Below are 24,281 nucleotides of genomic sequence, written 5' to 3' on the forward strand. Positions count from 1 at the left end.
TGGACTGTCTCACTCTGAATGGGTAGAGGTGAAGTGGCTTTGAATGGCTATTCGCTCCAGGACCCAAATAAAAAAACACAAACACACAGCAGGGGAAACCCAGCATGAAAAAGCCGGTGTCACCAATCTTAGTCCCTCCTGAGTAGATTAACTCTGTTATCAAAGAGGTGTGAGAAGAAGCAGTTTCTTTTAATTGCACTCTTTATATGAGCAGCTTGTCTCAGATTAAGAGGACAGGCAATAAATGTCAGCACGACTTATTGCTGAAAGACATTTTGTTGATAATCCACCATCTGTGTCAAAGAGAGAATCATTGGAAGAGGCCAATCTGAGACGTGCTTAGAGTACTTAGTGCACTTCAGAATGCCTATCATCAATAAACACGAATGTCTCTGTATTTCATTCACATAAAAACCTTATCATCTGTTGCTATTGGTCAAAAAAAGAGGCTTTAAATGAATTATTGATTGGTGCGCTTTCTGTTTCTTTTCATTTAAATGACAAAAGCTTCCTTCAGGTATGTTGGCGAAGAGTTGTCGGTTTGAAATGAGAAATGTATTGACCTGTGTTTTAATGATTCTTCAGTTTTATCTCACTCCTTAATGATTGCAAGAAAACATGGAGGACACAGGTCAATATCAAAGCTGTGGCCTTAATGTATGTTTTCTATTTCTTGTTACTGGTCCATTTGAATCAAGTCAAGGCATTAGATTAATTGAGGAGGTCTTAATTGTGTTCTTTCAGGGAGAGATAGTATGTATCCATAATTGTACAGCTAATGTATAAGATACAGCTTAGTGTATCAAACACGGACCATATGCCAAAGGGGCCTGGCCACATGGCAGGAGCTGCTGGGGAGGGAGGGCAGGGAGGGCCAATTAAAGCAGACAAAACACAAGGATGTAACTGAAAAAAATGGTGTAACACAACACCAGGCTATGCTCAACAATCTGGACATTGACTTTGACAATGAAAAAGTTGATTTCCACAATGATGGAGTCCCCTCCCCTCCCCCTCCCCACCCTATACTGTATCTCCCAGGCCTCCCCGATTATGGGTTTTACTCTGCGCCCAGTGACCAGAGGGGGGGGCCCTGCTCCTTTGCTGACTATGGCTCCCTGGGGCCCCAAGCGGCTCAGATGCTGCACAGTGAGCATGCCACCTCCGCCTGCAACTCCCCCCTCCAGCACCTACACAGCCCGGATCAATTTAAGAACCCAGGTTTGTATATGCGCATCTATCTCATCCACGTTTTGGAGTTTTCAGTTTGATTCATGACATTATTCCATGCAGATGATCTAATCTTTTTATTTATCTTTATTCTTTTTATTTTTACATTTTCTCTTGATTTTGTTAAGGAAAGAAACTCCCCCTTCAAAAAAAAAAAACAATTAAAAAAAAACATCTTGCTGGAAAAATAGCATTGCATGTCCTTCCTCCTTTTTTTCAATTTTTTAATGTAGATTTTCTGTTTCTTTGTGAAGTTATGTTCCAGCCCCTGCTTGCACATAAGGGGCCAACACACACAGAATGTAATCCTTCATTTGCATGTGAACAAAATAACTACTGATGATGTCGGAGAGTACACCGGCCTCTCTAACACAGCTCAAGTTTATGTGAATTTTGAAGAGCAAAGGAACGAGTTAAGTGTGGGAGTGAGTGTAATTTTTTACTCGAACCCTTTAAGTATTTTAAGTGTAAGAATGATTGCTCATGTTATTAGCGTGTGAAAGTCTAACTGCGAAATCAGTAGAAATGCTGTGCGATGTTAGACACTTAAAAGACAACATTTTTGCATAATACAGCCATTACTTCACGGTACAAGCACATTTTCATCTGGTGTGCTTTTTCTGATGTTCTCTTATCTACCTTATGTAATCATAGCTTTCAAAAGCCAGGGATGAGATTCCACTGACAAGTAAAATATACTGCACATTGGCATTTCAATACCTGCATGCAATGTATAAAAATTATTGTTGAATTCATACAGTTTCTTTGAGAGCAGACAGTAGTCTTCAGGATTAACAACCTTTTTTTTTTAATCCTGCAGTATTTATATGTTTATCTAATTCTGATATTTATAGGCTCATGATCATGTTTGCACTGAAATGATCACCAATGTTTATTTCATCTAATGTAGTTAGTAAGTAAAGGAGGTATGCAATGTGGGAGATGTGCCAGTGACAATGTTGACCTACACACAGCAGTTAGGTCCCCTGCCTTTGGAGACCTAGTGCCCCTGCTGGGCTTGAATCCTGCCATAGCCTTCAATCTTGTGTCTTCACTACTGTGTTTCCACTTTAATAATAAAAGCAGCAAAAAATATTGAAAACAAAAGGGGCGGTCCTCTTTGGACAAATAAAGTCAGTGTGGGGCCAACTCTCCCTCCAATGGTTAAAGTGTGGGTCAGCTGCCCCCAGGCAGATGTTGGCATTTCCTACAGCCTGTCTGTACAAACTTTAACACAGTGGATAGCAAAGTGACACAGACAGGTTGCAAAGAAACAACTACGCAGATGTGATTTTCTGGAGTTCTCAAGGGTTTCGTGTAGGCCTGCTGTCCTAGTAATGTTTGTCGTAACACTTGTGCAAGTGTGGTAGCACTACAGACATAGATCACCAGACTCTTTACTTCCTATAGATCTGTTAAGCAGTGTGAAGTGTTTTATTTAATACACAGTTGCATATACACACACCAATGTCACTGACTTTGTTGATTTTGAGGCCTGGTTGTAGCATGTTAATTTATTGTACATTACTGTTAACATAAGAGTAGAGAGGGTTTTGTGTCACCTCAGTGTTTTAGTAGCAGCTACTGTAAGTCACTGTTTTGGACGATATGTGGTTGTTTTTTGTTTGAGTTTTGCTTGGTTGGTAAAGCACAGGTTTCAAATCCTGAGTGAGTCAACATGGCTTGATTACATCGTAACACAATTTATCTGGTTGTTGTCTGTGAAATAGACTTTATATTTGTTGCCAACCTTGAGCCTAATGATATAAAAATCACATTATAGCACATTGTAGTAAATAGAATCACAATGGTACTGTTTATTTAGATATTTCTTTAAAGTAGATGAGAGCAGAAATTAATGTTTTTCAAGAAGTATAATTGACTTCTGTGTATATTAGGTGATGATGATTACCAGCCGTAGGTCATAGATTACCCATATTTTATTCATAATGTCTTTACTGTTCAAATGCTTTGGTGAGTAGCCGTGCTCCTCACAAAGTACTCGGCCCACAAGTGAAGATGGTGGCACACAGATTCCTAGCCTGAAAGGGAGAATAGAATAGCTTCCATATGCAGTTTGATGGCAAATCTCATTGATAAATGCTGTTCTTGTGCACAGATCCTACATCTGTGTTTAGTACTAGATTCAAGGGAGTTAAAGTGAAGCAAATATAACTTGGATGACAAAGACAGATGTATAGAGTTATACATTAGACATTAATTCAGGTCTTCCCATTTTTCTTTCAAAGTACTTCACACACACTACTACTAGCGTCAAGTGATTTTCTCTACAGTCCTTTTTGTCCTTTTAGTTGGACGTATGTGTGCCACAAGTACAAGAAAGACTTAGCACAATCATTCCTTATTAAAAAATCTAAATGAATAGTAACACACTACTCTGTGTTACAGTGGACCTTATTCTGAACAACAAGCTGACCCACATTGCACTTGGGATTTTTTTCCTCCCCGAACTAAATGCAGAACCAGTGCAGACCCTACATTTAAATGAAAAAAAATTAGCTTCACAGGGAGAGGGGTTGAGCCACACTCTAATAAAAATCACCAGTCATAGGAAATGAGGATTGCCATTTCAACTGAAAAAAAAAATCTTAATTATATAATAAGCCAGCCTACTGGGGGCTGTGCAGGCAAGATAAGAGCACTAGCTGCTCACTGTTCAAAGTCCTTACACTTAAACAGCAGTGTCAACTGCACTAGATGTGTGTTTAGTGAGATGGCTTCATTTTACTAGAGTGCTATACGTGGATATCTAGACTACATTTTCAGGTGCTTCTAATGGACCTGACATGTCCGATGTAGCTTTGAGAGTGACATGTTATGATGACAACGACACAGTTTGTATACTGGCTGTGTGTCTACACATTGGATGTGTTGCACTCTGTATTTCCTTACATATGCTACTAAGACTTCTTCTCAGGCATCATAGGGCTCATGAGCTCATATACACAAGATGGAGCATTTTCTGTGGTCGGAAGATTTTTCTTTTTTAATGCAGTTGTACGTTTTTTTTTCCACAGTCTGTCTTTGAATAAGGGTGAGACAGAGGGTTACGTGAAGCTGACAGCAGAGGAGATTGCTGTTAAGAGATCACTGCATTTTTCTTTCTCCCTGACTGTTTTTTTCCTGTATTGCCAGTGTTATTGGCCTTTAGTAGGCCTCTGGATTTTCAAAAGACATTTTATTAGTCTGAGTTGCTCTTACTCACAGGGCGAAGGTGGTAAGTCATGTACAGTATTTCTTTTTTATCCCCCCTGAGTTTGGACCTGCAGATGAACTTGGGTCAAGCTTTTATATTTCCCCCTTATCCCTCCTTCTCCTGTCTCATGTACCTGTTTTGCTTTATGCCTGAAGTTACTCCAGCAGACTGAAAAGCTGAAACACACAGCCGAAAGTATCAAGAATATTTTTAGTAGGTTCTTGCCGGCATCCGCGAGTCATGAGGTCATATAGGAAAGCCTAAAGTATTTCTAATATCTGGGTGCAAACTGCTCAAGTGAAATCTATAATTCTTACTATAAGAATCCTGTGTTACTCTTCTTATTCAACAGCCAATGTTGTTTTACAAGTACTCCTTCACATTATGCATGGCAACATTTACACTGCAACCTTACTAGTTTATTAGCATGGTGGAAGTATTTCTAGAAATGTGCTTGTTTTGTGTTGTGCATGATTATACAAAGTGAATGTTACTCCTATGCATAATACACACAGCATGTAGATAATATTTAGAATATCATACTGGATTCACCCTTAATTTTGGTTGTTTCAACCTAAATCCTGCACCATTTTGTCAGTCGATGTGAAATGAAATTGAACATATAAGAACATATAAGCAGTAAGTATCTCTAACCTGTAATATGACCTATAAGCAAGTTATTTGAGACAAACCTATGAATCCAGTAATGTGTTCTTTTGATTTAAATGTTTCCCCTTTGAGTCATAGCAAGTAAGAATCGCACTGATCGCTGTTGGGTTTTTCTGAGCTGCTCTGCTCCCCGCTGTGTTTGTATGCAGGCACCAACCCGTCAAGGCCCGGAGGTTTCCCCGGTGCTAACAGTCCAGGGCCTGTGGCTGACCTGTACGGCCCCAGCAGCCAGGATTCGGCTGTGGGCAACTACATCAGTGCTGCTAGCCCTCAGCCTGGCTCTGGGTTTGGTCCCAGCATCACAGTGAGTACTCAAATGCAGACTTTCTGTTGTGTCTGACCGCACCTTGAGCTCAGCTGCCTCTTCTAAAATTAGACTCTAAGCCAATGCACACTGCCTTTGATTGTGACGTTCGGTAAAACAATTCAGCACATGATTTTTCTCATAAAGAATGGAGCTTACTAATTATAAGATAGTATTCTCTTCCACTTAACCACCTCCTGCCTCTATACCCTAAAATATCCCTCCAGCAAATATCCTAAACCCAGAAGAGTACAAATCAACCATTCAGCACAGTCTAAGAGTACGGATTATTTCTTTGCAGAGAGGTCTCTGCTGTCATTGAGTTCAGAGGTCCCATAAGCATTCTGTACATCAGGGTAAACCCCGTCTTAGCTCTCAAAGTTATCTGTGTCAAATGCAAATGTTTATTCCCCTTAGCTGTTGCACAAATCACCTCACTTCAGAGTCTGTGTCACCTTCCCCGGAACAAATTTCCTTTATTTTTAGAAACCCATCTGTCCCAGAGCTTGAGTTTGCTCCGTCACTAGGACAATGCTTCCAAGCAGGTTTTGTCTCTCCCAGTGTCCTTGTCCAGGTGCAGTTGCTCAGCCAGGTGCTGTTGCACTTTTTCCTCCTGCTGATCAGTTAGCTGCCGGTTGCCATGTCAACTTGGAAGCGCAAGTCTATCAGGGCGAGTAGAGGTGACAGTAACACAGAGGTGTTTTAAGTCTGTGTTTGGATTAGGCCTGTGTGTCAGTTTAGGTGATGTGCAGCAACATTAATAATCCTGCCTCTTGCTTTTACTGTAAAAAGATGACACCAAGAAAAATGCTTGTAGGCCCTCAACCATAATGTTAGTGACAATAAAGACATAGCCTGGCAAGAGAGTAGAGCTTAATACAAAATTTGGGAATATAATTTACAAAATAGGTTCCCAACTCTTGGAGAGATCATCTTAAAGCCAATAAAAATGTGAAGAGTAACTTCAACCAGGCTGCAATAATGAAGCTACGTTATTTAGCAGTTAAACCAGTCAAATTATTTATGTAGTAGCCCAGATATTGTAGCTTATGTTTAGGACCTTGTTGTCAACAAAGGGACCAAGGGACAAAGTCCCCAAAATAAGTCTCCATCAGCTATTTGTTTACTTTCCGTGTCTGTTACTCTACCTTGGACCTCACTGAATAATTAATCTAAAATATTACCATCAGAATTGTATGGCCCCTAGCAAAGTGCATCAGGGCTGAGCTCTTAGACTCACTGGCAGGCTTGTTGGGGCATGTTTGTACTGTTTTACATGACTGAACTGAGTGACACAGTATAGGTTATGAAAATAACACCTGCTTTCTGAAAGAAGCTAATTAATGCATGGCTTAACTGAGGTGGAATAACAACAAGCCCATTAGTACTGCAAGCGAGCACTGCAAGACTACAGGGTGAAGACACTCTTTCCAAACATTATATCATTAACTTGAATTTTCTACATTAACCAGAAAGTACGAAAAAAAGATTAATCTGGTCTGTTGTGGTATTCTTGTAGTTATTTGTGGGGGGTTTTTTGGTTGAGTTTATGGCAAGTTTATCATTTGGTCATGGTACAACATTTTGTTCATCTCTCTTGTGAGAAATAGTACAGGAGATTTATCACTTAAGTACACTGAATCAGTGGGGCTAAGTGTAACGGCTTAGCAAGGATGAAGTGAATGTGAGATTGTACAGCAGTAATGTTGTCGGTATGGGGTACTGTGACTTGGTGCAAATGTGCAAAGGGCTCATGAGAGGGTAAAATAGCTCATTTTAATGTTAGTAAGTATGCATAATTGATTTATGATATCCAAACAAAAACGGAGCTTAACAAGAAAATGCATTTTATTGGCTTTTTGCTTCCTAAGCAAAGCCTCTTTTATTAATTGTTTTAGGTCCACTGGCTATCTGCCATAATCTGTTGGTCTCAGTGTAGGAAGCGAAATATTTGTTATGAAAGACCCGGCTGGCTCATTTTCAAAGCAGATTTACCAGCAGATAGTTTACAGATGGAAATGAGGCGATTTGTTTCCATTATTTTCCATTTGTTGCAACAGTTTGTAACCACTGCTGAGTTAGAGAATCTAAAAACAAGTCTTTCAGTGCCCCAATTGCTAAAAAATCTGCATAGAAATGTTTGACTTTCATATCCACCTTAAACCAGTTTTAAAGGGGCTAATTTATAAAGCAGATCAGTGACAAACGCACTGTATTTTACCCATATAATTCAGGCTAGGTTTTGTGATTCCCTCACAGAATGTCAAATTGTGGCTGTGATGCAGCTGTACTAAATAACCACTTCAGAATTACCCAGCGAATCAAACAGAGTGCAATAAAGCAGAGAGGTGATGCAGCGGCCCTGTGACTTTCTGCTCTCGGCGAGATGATCTCTCTATTCAGAACATTAAAATAGGAAATGATTCAGAACTAAAATGTGTTATAATTCATTTTTCACTGAGGATGCTGTTGAACTGGATACACGTAGGATCACCGTATGTCATAACCTCACGGATGACTTCGTCGGAGTCCCTGATTTGTCCCTTGCTCTTACGCTCCAGTGATTTTATTAATCCCTTTAGCCAATATCAAAACAGCCACTGTGAAGAAGCCGTAATGAACTTAACTGGTTTTTTTTTTTCTGCAAGACAATTAGAGTGCAATTAGTTGATTGAAGTGATAAAGACAGATAATCGCTGTTGGAAGTGCTTCTCTTTTCAGTGTTGTGTGTGAATTCAAGGATTTCTTCAGACCTGTCAGCAGCGATATTCACAGTGTCCTGATAACTGAGCTACATAATGAAAAGCATTCAAAACTCAAAAAACACACTGATCTTACTGAGGGGAGTTTATGATCCCATTCTCTGCATGCTTTCAGATGAAATCCGCTGTGTATGTCAGCATGAATATAGGGATTGTGTGTGTGTGTTGTTATTATCTACTTCACATATTTTACACTCAGGTCATTATAACCTCAGGACTATTTTCATATAGAAATTAAAGGTTGGATTATTTTTGAATGATTTAACACAGTATGGGAGCATTCACTTTATATAGTATATCTAACTCTGATCATTGATGAATGACAATATAGTCTCCTGCTCTGCTGCTGAACATGATCAAACTGAATCAAAACAATCATGCTAGCTGAAAAAAAAAAAGAAAAAAAAAAGTTGATATGATACTCACTTTTCTCTCCTTGAAATGCATACTGACAAAAGCACTAACTGTACACTTTTAGGGCCCGTTGATTGCGACAGCTTTTACAAATGGATACCATTGAGCAGGTGGCCGGTTGCCATCTCATCAGAGGTATTGCATTTTATTTACTGTGCATTTCTATCAGTCTCTCCCTAATATATGTTCATCACATTATTCATTGTTTATTCACCTCCCTCAGAATGACAGAGCTGGTAGTAAAGCGTGAGCGCAACGGCATGTTTACTCTTCTTCACGAGTTCGGCAAGGTGGTCGTCTTAACAAAAAGAGACAGCAGAGAAGACGATTTAAACGATTCCGCTCAATCATGACCAGTTTGTTTGTGTAACTTACTGTTGGAACAGTCGCACTCACACACATACTACCAGCTCTGCATTCCTTTCTCTCTTTTCTCTGATTAACATTTTGAAATGTTTCCATCCTAAAATAATCTTACAGATATTTCACAGTGTGTCACATACATTTTACTGTTTAATGTTTCTGACATGATTACTGAGTTAAGGTCTGGTTGTCCAAGGAAAGAACTGTCATCACATTTTTACTACACGCTATGTCTAAAAAAAAACCTTTTACTAACAAGTCAGTGGCCTTGAATCATTATATATTTCCCAAACAGTAACTGTCTGTGAGGAATATTTCAGTTTCATCATGTTTATTAAGTCAATTCATTTTTATTGCTAATTTCCCTCATATGTACAGTATGAAACCCATTCAAAATGTTTTTGCTTTTTGTTTGCTTCCAGCCGTTTTTTGTAGATATGATGTGTGAAGTGTGTTGAACTCATTTGTGAGCACGTGTGTTTAAATTGCTGTTTAATGGGTTATTTCCAGCTAAGCAATAATATAGACTCAACAGTAGCAGCACACGCATGAACACGATTGCTAAGTTAACAAGAGGTGTAAGAAGTGTCGACTTTTTAGGGTTTAAACATACAATTTGTTAAACAGGCTGCTTTTTACTGTAATTATGTGTACTTCTATTATGCCTGCAGCACGTTTTGACCTGCTGCACTTTATGATAATTGCTGTCACATTTGTTTCATGCTGTTAATGCCTCGTGGGCAACCAAAATATTGTATTTGGTCAAACATATTCATGTCCATTTCTGTCATTTAATGTCACTGCAAATCTTATACAGCGCAGTATTCATGGTCAGGATTTCCGCAAATGAATGGTTTCTAATGCTCTTGCTATCCTTTTTTTTCTCTATCACCCAGCAGAGTATATCTGGTGGCCCAGGAAAGACAGGACGAAGTTTCTAATTGGCTTTGTGTGCAGGTGATGCTATCCAACTTCAAGCACTACAGCGTCACCCAGGCAAAAAGAACGAAAGACGGAACCATATGAAGAAGAAAAGAAAACGTTAGTCATCTCAGAAAAATAACAACTGCTGTACTATAATCCAAACCTCCTATAACTTTACAACCTGGTTTGGTATGATGTTTCACGTCGATTTCATTCACCTATTTCCTTCCTCTGTTAGCTTTTGTTTTAATTAGTTTTTAGGAAGTCATTTTAGTTTGACCTTAATTTTGTGTCATTTTATTTTCTCTGATAGTATATTTGTGTAAATGGATTTTGTTTTTTTTGGTTTTGAGGAACGGGGGTCATAGCCAAGAATATCTGCAAGTCATGTCTTCATCTTTGTATCAGTTAGTGTAAAGGAGAAACGATTGGATGTTCCAGTCTTTCCGCAAAAAAAAAAAGAAGCTTGGTGTGGAGAGACTCAGAGAAAAAAAAATTAAATTTTAAGGAAAATTTAAAGAGGGTATCTAAGTAATAAATCTTAGTAGCTGTTTTATTTCTTGTGATGTCTCATTGTTAACCATAATTACCTATTTTTGGGCAATACAAAGAGGACTCCAATATTTTTATGGTCCTTTTTTATAAGTGTTGTTTTTGTTGTTTAGAAATATATATATATGCTATAACAAATTTCATATAACTACATTGTGAATTCAAACTTGAGAAAAAGAAATGTAGCTGTACATATTATTCCAGTCACTGCATATAACCAACTCAGTGAGAGAATAGCATATTTTTGTGATGGTGTGTCAAAAGAACATGTTATAGCGTGTGAATAGAAGAAAAAGCTGTAAACAGTTATTATTATACTTTTTTCTGCTGGAAGACGGTATAATGACCCCACAGACAAACAGAACACACTTGCTCTGTAAATACTGAAGCTGAAATAATTTTACAAAGTGTCATACCAGCAAATTTACAAACGGCGAGTTAAGTCAACACAGTTTTAAGAAATAACAAAAAAAAAAGAGCCTGATTGGTATCTTTTGTCTAACTGTCAAGATATCAGTATCATTTCAAAGAGAGAGAGAGAAAAAAGACGATTTAATCCAAAGCACACTGTACTTAGATGTGAAGATTAGAACTTGAACCAGGCATTTTACAGTGCTCTGTGCATCCTGACACTTTTATACTCTTGAGAGGAACTTGTTAGTTGTATGTTATTGTTTGTTTCATCCTGCTTGTTCCTGATTCATTTTTGGAACACAATATCTGGGCTCTGTGCTAGAGCCTTTATGTAACGCTTGTTCTCTGAATCGGTTCTTTTTTGAATGAATTAGGAAAGTAAACATTTTGATACCATACCTCAGCCTTTGTGAGTTCTATTGTGGAATCATTGGCAGGTTTAATTTATTCTAGTGGCAAAATAACTGAAAACACTGAAAGGTAATAAAGCGAGTAATCATTGCACTGTGAGTAGTAAAGTACAGGCCATTTTCCTATTTGCACATGTATATGTTGGCTTTTTAAAAACGGCCCTGTGCTTTTGGATAGTATGAAGGATTTTTGGGGTTAATGTATTCTCGACTAGACAAACACTTCAAGGTTTTGAGGTGAGTTAACAGCTTGGGAAATAGTAACTGATATGTTGCAGTGTACACTTGGATTTCTTTATATATTAGACCCATGTCTCATCTAAAGATATTTATACAGGGTCAAAAAATGACACTGAATTATTCACTATCTGTCACTGCACCAGGTTTTACACAGTATGTGTGGTAAATGATTTTACTCATGACAAACATTTAATAATGATATAATATGCTCCAGAGTGCAGTCCGGTTTTTAAAGTCACTGATGGAATGAATGGTGTGTATTCTGAAATACTTTACCTGCTGCAGGTGTATTTTGTTGTTTTCATTTGACCCACTTCTTGTCTGATTTCTTTTTATTTAAAAACAACCAGGTAAAGAAATATGCTGGATACTTCTAAAGTAAATGATACGGAGGTGTGGTAAAGTAATAATTTAAAGAGTAAAGAAAAAAAAAACCCTTGTAATGTTCAAATGTAAAAGAAAATAAGAAATACAAAACTATAAAAAAAGAAAGATGCTTCTTTGCTGATTTCAAGTTTAATCAGAGTTTTATTGATACTTTGTGGTTTATATATTAATAATTGTAATATACTATTAAAATGTACTGTGCATCCATTGCTTTCTCTCTTTCCATTCCCCATCCTCAGAGATCCTACTTCTTTTGTTGATCATTCATGTATTTCATTAGTGTGTAAAGAAATCACAGTTAACTTGTAAACAGAGTGCTGTCTTTGATACCAGTGTAGTGGTCTTTGTTGTTCTCCCTTGCTCTACCTCTCCTTTCTCTCATATTTATCCCTCTCCCTCTCGCGCTCTTTTTCTATCTCCTGTAATTACAAAGTAGATGTTATATAGGACTCATTAATATAATACTTGTAGTGAATAGTGGATTTAGGACCAGTCAAGATAGACCTTTCTCTAAATGATCATGTTATTCTGATATTTGCAGACAATTATTTTGATAGAGGTTCATTGTAATTTATTCCCTGTATGTTTTATTTTTTGGTTTTTGCCACTCTCACATGGTTTCAGCTAACCAAAGCTCTCATGGATGAACAATAGAGAAACAGTTGCTGTAAGATGGAATTGTTCACAAGGCATTATTTGGATCCCCACCCTTGAATGTTTTAAAAGGGGTGTGCCATACTACCTTAAATGCTAACGCTAGATATGCAAAACTTTTGTTTTTGATTATTTTTTAAGAGGGGACACAAGCTATAATCATGGAAAAAGATTTTATGTAAGAGATATTTCATATTTTTTTAAGAAACATACCAATGATTACCACAGTAGTCATACTATCAGTCATAGTGCTGTTATATCTTTTAACGTTTGTACTCTTCTCCCAGGTGCCAGGCACTGTTATTTTTAGATGATACTGTTTTTGATCTCTTATCTCTCTCAAAATCTTTACCAATAATTCTAATAATATTAATCTTAGATTCTGGGAACTAGTTTTTGTTTTAATCTGTTATCAGATGTTCACACGTATTGAAATTGTAGAGGCGATAATGTAGAAAAAAAAAAAAAAAAGACCACTGCAAAGGACTCCATTAAACAGAAAATCTCTGGCTCTAGAGGATGATTAGCAGGTGTTTAAAGGATGAGGTATGTGTGTCCAGGCTAGTTATTACATGGTTAAATTTGGGTCCTGATGTTTGACCAGCACCCTAAAGCTGTGATTCACTGCTAAGCTAAATTAGGGCAGAAAATATTACATTAAAACTTGAATTTAAATGCTCAAAACATCATGTCAAAGCGGGTCCACAATTCAGAACTGCTGGATTCACACAGGCAGCTGTGTTTCAAGCAAAAACAAACCATTATACCATTATAACCAAGCCAATTCAATTTAGGAGCTCAAGCTGTGTGCACACTCCAGCCACAGATTGAGTTATTGTTTTGAGTATAATTTCAATAAAACATTAGGTTTTATATCAGTTATTTCACTTATCTCATGGGGTCTTAAAATTGAATATTGTTACATTAATAAATAACATCAATGTCTGTTCATTCTTCACGTCCAGTATAGACTGTCAGGTTACATACAGTATGTGCAGTAATGGCAGCTTTCTTAGTGACGCTAATGGACAAATTATTCCAATGAATCTAGCTAGTATACAGCACATTAAAAAATTACCTCCAAAAGACAATGTCCACGTGTTTAGCAAGTCAAACAATATTATACTTCATTGTGAAATGATAAAAGTTACTGATATTGGCCCAAAATTATAGAAAATAAAAATAATTTATTCCAAAGAATAACAAGTATTAATTCTTATGTTTGACTCATTTGCACATTTTAATGTCAAAAATATCTCAACAATAGAAAAATATATATATAACAGGAGTTAATCATTTGAGTGTACCAACTTATGAGCACTAGTTCAGTTTTATTCTCACAGGATAAAATAAGTGTCCTCCAGTTCATTTGCAGCATTGTCCCTTAAATCTATCTGAATATTTCATTCAGTAAACTACAACTCAGACCACCTACAAACCGATACAAGAAGCTCATTAGTGGCTCTAGTTGATTCCAATTTTAGCTGCCATTTCATCTGAAAACCCAATAACAGTGCAACAAGTATAAAATATTGTTTTGTTTGTTTCACTGTTGGTGGCTCTTAAAGTGAAAAAATAAAACTTGAAGTGGCTGATTTTCTCTTACCCAGTATAAGAATCGACTCTTCTATTGTTTTGTGATCCTGTAGCTTGGACTTTAAGGTAGCATGGCTCTGTTGCTGTAATTTCATTTTATCTCAAACTGACAGCAGTTTACAGCTGATGAATGTTACACATCTTAGTAGACTAGCTTATCCATTTGGGGAGAGGGGAGGGGTCTTGGTTTAAGAAAAAAAAATAATCAAAAAAGAAAAAAAGTCAACCTGGAAGGTGTTGACATTTGTAGTGTACTACCGTATCCATTTAAACTTGAATCTTGAGGCAAGTGCTAGGCAATGGCCAAACATTTATCCCATCCGTTCTGGGGAAAATCCCACCCTGAAACCGCACGCACTTATGAGATTTCTGTCGTCTGGGATTCAAATCTGTTTTATGAATATGAGCAACTGTCTCCCAAAAAGCTGGGACATCAGACAAGGACTGTTTCGGCCTCCGCTCCATTTCCAATTAATTAGACTGACTTTGAAGGCTCATTGAACGTTCTTGAGCATTTATACCCAAAAGAGGCTTTTTCATAGTGGTGCTAATGGTTTTAAACCAGACAATGTGCCCTTATCTCTGAGAGATACTGGATACTGTCACAGTGACCACAAAGTTAGTCTCCCAGTCCCACAAAGTGACTCTCTACCATAACACCACCATTTATAGTGTCAGCTCTCTTGTTCCAGGGTTTAACAAAGATTGCTTCATGTTCACAAATCTAGACTGAACTCTTCAAGGTGACAGAAATAGCACAAGTTCAACTGTACTGTCGTCGTTTGAGGGTGAATTTCCCCTTCAGTCCAAACCATTGCCATCTCACCCATGCTCATTATTAAATATATACATACAGTTGCAATATATATGTGTATAGATGAATATATACTTGCAATTTTCACTCATTTGAACTGAACAATGTTAGACTGGAGACCTCAGCTGTATACAGAATACTACACACAGCTTACACCCAGGTTCATATAGTCGAACCCGTCATTATTAGCTTATGTTCACCAACACGAGAGTTCACCCCTGGCGTGTTGTCGAGTTTGGAGCAGACCGCATGGCCTAGAGGGGAGCCTGGAAGCTCTTCAGACTGCATGGACGGCAGTGTGTGAGGCTCTGCTGTGCTTCCATGTTTCTGCAGGCTGAGCACAGAGCTCTCTTCACTGCTGTCTGCCCATTCCTAACACTTGCCCCTTTTTTTTATGTTAACCGACTTTTTATGGCGAGAGACAGACAGACTTGACTGACATCTGAAAGCATCTTTCAGGTTATCATATGGCTTGCTTAAGCCCTGTTGTAAAATATACTAAAAAAAATAATAATGATAATAATAATGGATGGGGGTCTCTCACATATCAAATGTGGAAAGTCTAATTTTATATTTGTATTTTCAAATAATAATATTGACAAAAAATGTCTGTGAAAGGTTTCCATCCTCTACTGTGGTCCAGAAATTGATGTGTCTGTCTGGAAAATAAATAAAATAAACTGAATTGTTATATTACTTGTTTTCACTGTTTCATTGTATTATTATTATTTTGTAATATATTTGTTTAGATGAAAAAAAGATTTGATCTAATATAATATTATCTAAACATTTCAATATCACATGTGTAATAATGTAGTGAACCATCACATCAAAGAGACATTCACTCTCCATACTGTTTAGCATCTGCTGACATTCCATAACTGGATACTGACACACGGCCGTTGTGTGTGTACTTTCTGTTTATTACAAACAACAGGGTTTTGGTGGTTGTTGTTTTTTACATTCCACATTTTCACTCGACGACACACTCAGCATATCTGCACCGGGATCCTTCGAGGTCACTCTTAAGTCAGCAGGATTAATAGAGTCTGAGCACTAAGATGCATTTTGGGGGGAAAGCGGTGAACAAACAAGAGCTGCCGTGTAATTCTGCTGCCCCTCAGTGGTCTCTCGCAGGTCTCTCGCAGCGCTGCTTCCACCACAGTGCTTTTTATTTTTCATCAGCGGTATCACATGGAGAGCATCAATATTAGCTGAGGCTCAGCGTATAAACGGCTGAGGATGTGATGAGTGGATGAGCAAACAGGCTGCTGCATGATAAGGCCTTCTAGAGCCGTACAATAGCAGAAACACACACACATAAAGTATTAAAGGTTTACCTTTGATTTGTTTGTCACAGTGTGATTAGTTCTGGCAAATTTCATTTTCAGATTTCAGGAACAAAAATCTGAGTCATTTTCTGAGATAAACCAGAAGAATGAAATATTGAAAATATATAAAAAATAAAATCTGCTATCTGACTTAAACAATGACTTCTGTGCTTCAAAAGAAATGATAGAAGAAATAATGTAATGAATCCAAAGATCTTTTCATACATTACATACTGTGATAGATTATATTTGTTAAACATAATGTTACTGTTGCATTGAAATTCAGGGTTCAGGATTTTGAATGTGTGTGCTTGTCAGGTGAGACCAACCGGTCCGACAGCTTCATCACTCATCTAGACAAGGTGATCTATAATTCTGACTGAGATCAATACTGTTGCCCGGCTCTGTTTTTTCAGAGCCGAGGCGCCAGAAGTTTGGTTCAGACTGCAGCCATGTTTGTATTTTGGTGTTTGTGTAATGGGTACAATGATCACCCAATTAACAGTCTGGACTATTCTTTCACTTTTACAGAAGCTGCTTTGGATTTTTTTTTGCTTTCTCTGACAGACCAGTGGGATTTCATCCATAAGGTACGTGTTTACATAACATATAAACGTTTTTTTTAACTCTAAAATAAGAAAAAATATAGTTAAATCCAAATCACTATAAAGGATTCGTAACGTTATCGTAAGCACACAGAGAAAAAAAAATGAATATGTTCAAATGGTCTGATGAATGTCTGTGGCTTTGAGATTTTGTGATATTACACATTTTATTATTAAACTACAGCAGATTTGACTGGAGTCTGGTCCAGATCCCGGTCACTGTAATTAGCAGACAAATTCATCAAACAGTTGATGCTCGCTCGCGCTTCTCTGTATTTTTAACTTACACTTACCTAACTGGTTGACCTTTCCAGTCCACCTGCCTTTAATTAAGTGCTAATTAAAAGTGCCATTATGATCAGAGAGCTCGGCACTCATCGGCCCTTAAATACAAGGATTCAGGTCTTTGGTGGAACACTGCAAGACAATCAGCAGTCATTATGGGAGCTAAATGTCAGCTCACAGCAGAGAAAAGGAAGCTGTTGTTGAGTTGTCTGTGGAGCCAAAGTTTGTTTTAAAGTAAAAATGTTGTAAGTAATACCTGAGCAGCAGCACCTATATAGAAATGTAGCTCTTATATTCTCTATCATCTACAAACTGAGGGGGAATTATGACCTACAGGTCTGAACAGGACTGTTGCCTAATTAAAGTGATAGGTGAAGATCATAAACCTCTCTCAGTGCACTTAAATATATAATATTTTTTATCATCATTCAATAATTTTACAGTTATTATACTTGATATTTAGCCAAAAACACAAATACAAGGGTATCCACCAACTTTTGACAGGCAGCATACATATAAACACAAATTTTTACCAAATATTTGTGCGTCAGGCAGCATGTCACCAGCTCATTTGATGGCCTCACCTCATACCAGCGGCTCTGTGTAAATTTCCCATGGGCCAGTACTAACAGGCTGAATGTGACAGCTCCTGGCAAGCACAAACACAGCCACAGTGTGCAGAAATGCCACTGCGAGGTTGCAGCCTGGTAACAACAACGCTCCGGCCGCTGTGGAGGTGTAATGAAGAAGTGGTGGTTGAAGAGGGGCTCTGCTGCCACCTCCGTGTGCGTCTGCCTGGAAAGCAGAGGAGAGAGCTGAAGAATTACCTGGCTGCCATGCATATTCATGCAGTAATGTGGTGCTGCAGGAGACTACTCACATCCCCCATCCTCAGCCTGCGAGGACACCTCAGGGCCCCTCAGCATTTATTAACGGTAATTAAGAGCTAGTCTGAGATGCCTGCATGTTTAATTGCCAATTACAGGTAGGTTAGATATAGATGAAAATGACAGCTATTTATATAGTACATCAGCCTAAATAATCAAGCTCTGTTTATACCTTGAAAATGGGAAAGGTTGGGAAGCATCCAGGATCCTCACACAAGCCTGGCATTGTAGGAATTCAAGTGCAATAATGAGCAATGTTCAATGGATATGCACTTAATTTTATGTGCATCACTAAATTATCTCCCTGCACAGCCATGTAATGGTTGCTCCTCTTTTGAAGCGGAAAATTTTTTTGACAGAGCTGTGTAATAGAGTCAATAGTTGATGGGAAGACTGCTGTGGATGGGGAGATGAGGCACTCAGGTGGCTGTTTCCTCCCAGACTGCAGGCCTAATGTAGCCTTTGGCATGGAAATTGACGTGACATTGATGGGCACTCTCCCGCCGGCAGAGAGTCATGCGCCTGCACAGCCTTCCAATTCACTAATAATTGCTGATTAAAAACTAGTTAAGAGTCCATGAAAACTCAAATGTGCATTAACCAAATGACCTTCTGGGAATGGCGAATAGTCTGCAGCCAAGAACGCAGACAGCTTCATATGTGGAACTGGTCCCTGGATTGTTTTTTGAGAAAGTGGAGATAAGAAACAAACAGGAGGGAGCTGTGTGAGACGATTGAGTTTCTTTCAAGAGTGAATTTTATTGTGTCCTAATCTTCCCTTTCTGCTTTAGAAATGGTTCTTCAGCTCATATGTCTTTTTCATTATGTAATGTCAACACTGTGAGATAATCCGACACATGGCTGGAGTTACTTATCAAATGAAATCTCAAAAATTGCAATCAGTATCATAATCCAGTTGATAACTGCAGTTCATATTATAATCTAAAAAATCTTAAAAACAGGAAATTAACCTTTATTTTTTTGAGATTGTAGATTAAAGTAATTATCCGTAGGTGGCATTATTAATTAAAATCAGGTTTTATATGACTGGTATAAACATATTTTGTCATTATTTTTCTTTTCAAGATGAAATGGATGAGATAAATGTAATTCAATTACTTATATGTGTCATTACTCCCCTGATATAAATGATGCTGAATATGATTTAATGTTCAACAGATCAACAGATTGTCCTTTCACATGGTGACAGTTTTTGTCGTTTAGCTTTTCCTACTTAGATAATATTTAGTTTATTTTATATTTTGTCAGACACAAGTTTACAATAATGCTTATCACAGGAACAGAATAAAAAGCACTTTACGTTTAATGGCTGAATGCTGACAGGTGACTCTTATAGAAAAGAACATTTGCAGTCTTTTTTTTGAACCCATAGAAATGATGGCCTCGGTATTTAGACTTGCGAGCTGTATGTAGCATGAAAGCAGAGCAGAGGAGGCCATGAGCTAACTGACTCAGAAAATTCACATATTGTGTTCCTCTCCTCTCTCATATTATCCACCAGATGAGGCCATTACATGCTTACAAAGGCCATCAGTTTTGGCCCAGATCACAGAGGATGCAGCTGTCTGTTCATTGTTCATCATCATTGTCTTCATGGATCTGATGCTCCAGAATCAATAGCTGCCTCAGAGCAAACTAGTGAGCAACAGACTGTACTGTAGAAGCAGGTAAGAGTGTCAATTATCACCGGATGACAGTGTGAAAATACAAAAGGGGTGGGGGGTGGGAGTATTGTTGTCGATGGGATCATTATCTGTGGATTAATGATTACTTGGCTTGATGCTGCAAATCTTTGGCTTTTAAAGTCTCTAGTTTGGGAAAAAATATACCTCTATGCCCCGTGAGATTTCAGTCCATTTCCGGTCCTCCCTGTGCCGAAGCATCCCAGAACTATTATAACAGCAGTTACATTAATGAGAGATGAATGTGTATGTGTGTGGGAAGATTGTTTACTGCCAACAGGTCAAGAGGCCCTCTCGATCTAATATCAGTTAGAGTATGTATCAGTTGCACATTCTGACATGTCACATGAGAAATGTTCCCCAGTGTAAAACATCCTCACGCTGATTATTTTTCAATATAATGCAGTAACCTTGTCTAAATGACATGAAAGAAAGGCCTGCAGTAAATTAATTAAAAGACAGTTTTACTCAGTATTATTCGCGATGTAGTCTGAAGAGACGAGTTCACCAGTTTTCATACCAGATTTGTAGGAATTGTAATAAATTTCAAAACCAAGTCAGAGATTTGGCATCAAAGGGAATGTTTAGTTTGACACCTGCGATGTAAGGTTTGAGCCACATCACAGCGCAGTGTAATCCAGTTGTGATGTGGTATCATCAAAGAACGTGTCTACAAAGTATTGCTGTTACGATACAAACACAAGTGTGCTTTTTCAAGGCAGTGGAAAGTTTAGAAAACCAGTTGTGCTGCCTCGAAAGTCACTGCAAACACTGCAGAGAGCTGTAACCTGACATGCACGAGCAGGAAGAAAAGCATTTCCGTTTTTTTTTAATCAGATAAAAGGTGATTTGTGTGAGATTTCAAATAATTTGACATGATATCTGTTGGTGAGAAATACAGCAAGAGATTTGAAAGGCAAGGTCAAGCTCAAGGTCATTTATATATCTCATCGGGAAAATGTGATAAGCAGCACAGTAATGCAACAATAAATCCAACGCATGAAGTACGTATGAAAGTGATAAAAAATAAACAAACATATTTAATATTCTTATAGCAGAAATACACCTGAACCTGTGCAAAGATACAATTGAATAAACTGTAGTTACAGCTTAATGGCAGTATGAAAGAAAGGTGATATATTTTATGTTTTTTTAAGTAGGTTTTTTTTTTTTTTTTTTTTTTTTTTTTTTTTTTTTTGTGGATGGGCAATAGGCAATTCCACCCCATAGCTTGCTTTTTTAAAATATTTTTTCCCTGTGTGTGTGTGTGTTGTGTGTGTGTTTTTTTGTGTGTGTGTGTGTGTGTGTGTGTGTGTGTGTGTGTGTGTGTGTGTGTGTGTGTGTGTGTGTGTGTGTGTGCGTGCGTGCGCCTGTGTGTTTAGACAACACATACTCTTATCAATCTCTGCACAATAACAGAAAACAATTTGCTAATGTTTTGAAAATAGCTTTCCCTTCCCCTGCTCCAGCATTGAGAGATGTATGCACAATTTCATAAACACAATCAGAGCGCTGAATGGCGGCACTGATATTCAGAGAAAAAAAAATCTCATTATTGTTCCTGAGCTATGGAAAAGCAGTCAATGGCCCATATCACACAAAAAATGCACCCCCCCCCCACCACCACCACAGCAGCCCACCAGCACACAAAGCTTAATTCCACCTAGCAGCAAACAATATGCAGCAGTTTGCTGAGAGAATATCACTGATGACCAAAAAGAAATCATCAGCAGGCCAGCTGCACTTGCCACAGTCTTCAGGCGACACTGGAGGCCCTGCTGATGAGATCATGTGGATGCACCACTGGCCGCGCTGTCTCATCATTTACATGTTTTATATGTTTTGAGCTGCACTACCGTCATTACAGCTGGACTATGTCATGTCTGATTTCAATAATTCAATAAATCTGGATCTCTTTAATGCAGAGCTGTAGAGACGCCGTGACCTGTGTCACAGTGTCTCCCCGTGTGTATGGATTTCCAGTCTTTTGTAACTCACTCCATCTTCCCCTCACTCATGAACAAGTGTCAAGAAGAGTGGCCACAGAGAGGTCGCAAATAAACAGGAAATGAATGATCAGCCTTGTGGGATTGCATGCATAAAGATGCAGTGTAGGTAACTGGTGTTTGTGGCTGGGCAGAGTACAACCCGAGACGTACTGTGTCTTTCTGAGACCACTGAGCCTCAATATACAGACAGCTTTAGTGATGGATGATCAGTCCTGTGCATAATCAGAGGATTTCAGGGACCAATAATAAGGGCTTATCAAGCCTCCTCAACACTGCTTTGCAGCTTTCATGGTCCCAGGAGGATGAATCCCTCTGACTTTGGTGAGCAACTGACTTTTACTAAACTTGTGGTTCAGAGTAAAATATGTCAACAACCATTGGATGAATTTCCATGGCATTTGTCACAGATATTCAGAGTCCCTAGAACTTTCCCCGTTTCCATGACTTTTTTTTTTTTTTTATCAATGTACCCCCTTTAAAATGCTTTTTAAGCCAAACCCTGACATATTCTGTAGAAAAATAAATGCCTATATAAAGAGGTACAATGCAGCACTGCACCATCAGTGTCTGATTTATTTATTATAGTGTGTCACAGTTAGGAGGATTTTTGGCAGACATGGAATATAATAATCATAGGTAAGTTTTCATTAGTATATAATTACCTGAATATAAGAGTTGTGTTTTTGTTACCTTATAATGAGAGACGCTACAGGTCGCCTTCAGTGTTGAACCGCCATAATTCGTCAGTAGCCTAGAACGAACAAACCAAACACTGGCTCTAGATAGGGCCGTTCACATTTTCATTCCACTGTAGTTTCTCCCTCACATTAAAAAAAGAAGGGTGCTAATATAGCATTGAAGTTGCATTGAACTGCATCTTTTTGTTAGTTGCACTTACAATTTAGGGAAAACCATGAGCTTGTACTTCACAGAGGGTCGTTGTCATTCTTTGTGGCAGGCAGGCCACTGAGGCAACTGCCATTATCTCGAGAAAACTAGCTTTATTATCTTGAAAATAACAAGATGATCAACCTGTTATCACCAGAAAAACAAATATTGTTTCCTTTCATTACCTGTAATGTTTATCAGAGATCAGGAATGCTATGCTAGAATACATAAATAATGAATAATAAATAAATAATGGATAATGCATGGAGGAATGACATTCCAACATACCAGTGTATATTGATTTTCATACTGACAAAAATGAACTCTTTTCAGTTCAGTTATGAATAATTCTTGTCAGTCATCACAGCGATACTGAAGGCTGAAATCAGGTTTGTACAAATGAACCACACATTTTTGAGTTCCCCATAATTATCCCATGATCTTGAGAAAATAAAAGTTGTTTTCTTGCGATAGATTATCTCAATATATCTTAAGAAATCTGTGTTTTGTTTTATCGAAATAACGAGACAAATGAACTCTTGATCTCGAAAAAATAGCATTAAAAAAATATTGGAAGCCTGGCTGTTCTCGACTTCCGTATTTTTTTCAACAATTAGATCTTGCAGTTTCTTTGGTAACTCTCTTTGTGGGCTGTAGCTCTCTCCGTAGGATGCAACCCCAAACAGACTTTAATCTGGTTTTTAATCAGAATCACTTTGGTGATTGGTGGTTGGTGGTTTGATTCAAATAATTTGCACGATGTGGCTCAACGCCATTATGGACAGCCAGAAAGCATGCCGAAATTAAATCATAGAAAAATGTGTGTTTCTACAATATAAATATACAGCGTGAGCTCTTAATACAAAATTATGAGCCATGCACTTTACTCTGCCCATGATTTCACAGTCTGCTGTCCAATTCCTAGTAAAGCCTTTTGAGCCCTTGTACCTTCCTGCACATTCCCGCTGAGCACACGGCTGATGTTAATTAAAGTCTGCAAGGGTTCAGTGTTTTAAGGCTGCGGGTGAACATTGGGACTGGGTCTGCAGTATTTGTTCTTTGAACCATGATGTACATCAGATCAGTTGCAAACTCTGGCAAGTACTTGAGTCTGACATTTGATGATGTAAGGTTTATGGTGATCATCACAGATCACTAAATGTCAGGGACTGACTGCTCAGAGCTGATATATTCATCCCAGAAAGCACGAGATGCACTCGGATGATACACTGCTCCTGGTTTCTGTCCCTGTCAAGAATGAACAGCGTGTAAGGGCTCATCAAAATGTGTGAGGCCTTTCAATAGAAAAACTGTTCCATAAAGCACTTCTTGACCTGTACAACTGAGAAATGTCATATATCACGTTTCTGTCAGCTGTGTCTTACAAAACCAAGCTAAAAGCAACAGAGGAGTAAGACCACGGATTATTGACCAATGTCGTACAAATAATGCAAATGTGCTTTCTAAATGAAATCCCTCATCCTGTGGGCCAAAATGTAGTTAGAGCTAATAGACTTTATTTGATGTAAACATTTGATTTTTACTGTTGTGTTCTTACTTCACTTTAAACATTTATTACGCTTTATTTTCACTTGATTACTTTAAAATAGAACATTTCTCCTC

General features: G+C 38.1%; 1 protein-coding gene across 7 annotated transcripts in view; it reads left to right on the top strand.

The window, feature by feature from the left end:
- LOC127363455 (RNA-binding protein Musashi homolog 2) overlaps positions 1-15,646 on the top strand; it is a 231,717-nt gene extending 216,071 nt beyond the window's left edge. For 3 of the 7 annotated variants that reach the window (XM_051399889.1, XM_051399891.1, XM_051399892.1), the window contains 4 exons: positions 1,042-1,221; positions 5,266-5,420; positions 8,661-8,731; positions 9,856-15,646. In XM_051399889.1, the coding sequence (XP_051255849.1) occupies positions 1,042-1,221; positions 5,266-5,420; positions 8,661-8,702 (377 nt within the window). In that variant the 3' untranslated portion in view covers positions 8,703-8,731; positions 9,856-15,646. The remainder of the gene's footprint in view (positions 1-1,041; positions 1,222-5,265; positions 5,421-8,660; positions 8,732-9,855) is intronic. The other 4 variants (XM_051399893.1, XM_051399894.1, XM_051399896.1 and 1 more) reach the window with 2 other exon arrangements.
- Positions 15,647-24,281: the final 8,635 nt, after the last annotated feature.

The sequence above is a fragment of the Dicentrarchus labrax genome, unplaced genomic scaffold (genome assembly GCF_905237075.1).
Source record: "Dicentrarchus labrax unplaced genomic scaffold, dlabrax2021, whole genome shotgun sequence".
NCBI lineage: Eukaryota > Metazoa > Chordata > Actinopteri > Moronidae > Dicentrarchus > Dicentrarchus labrax.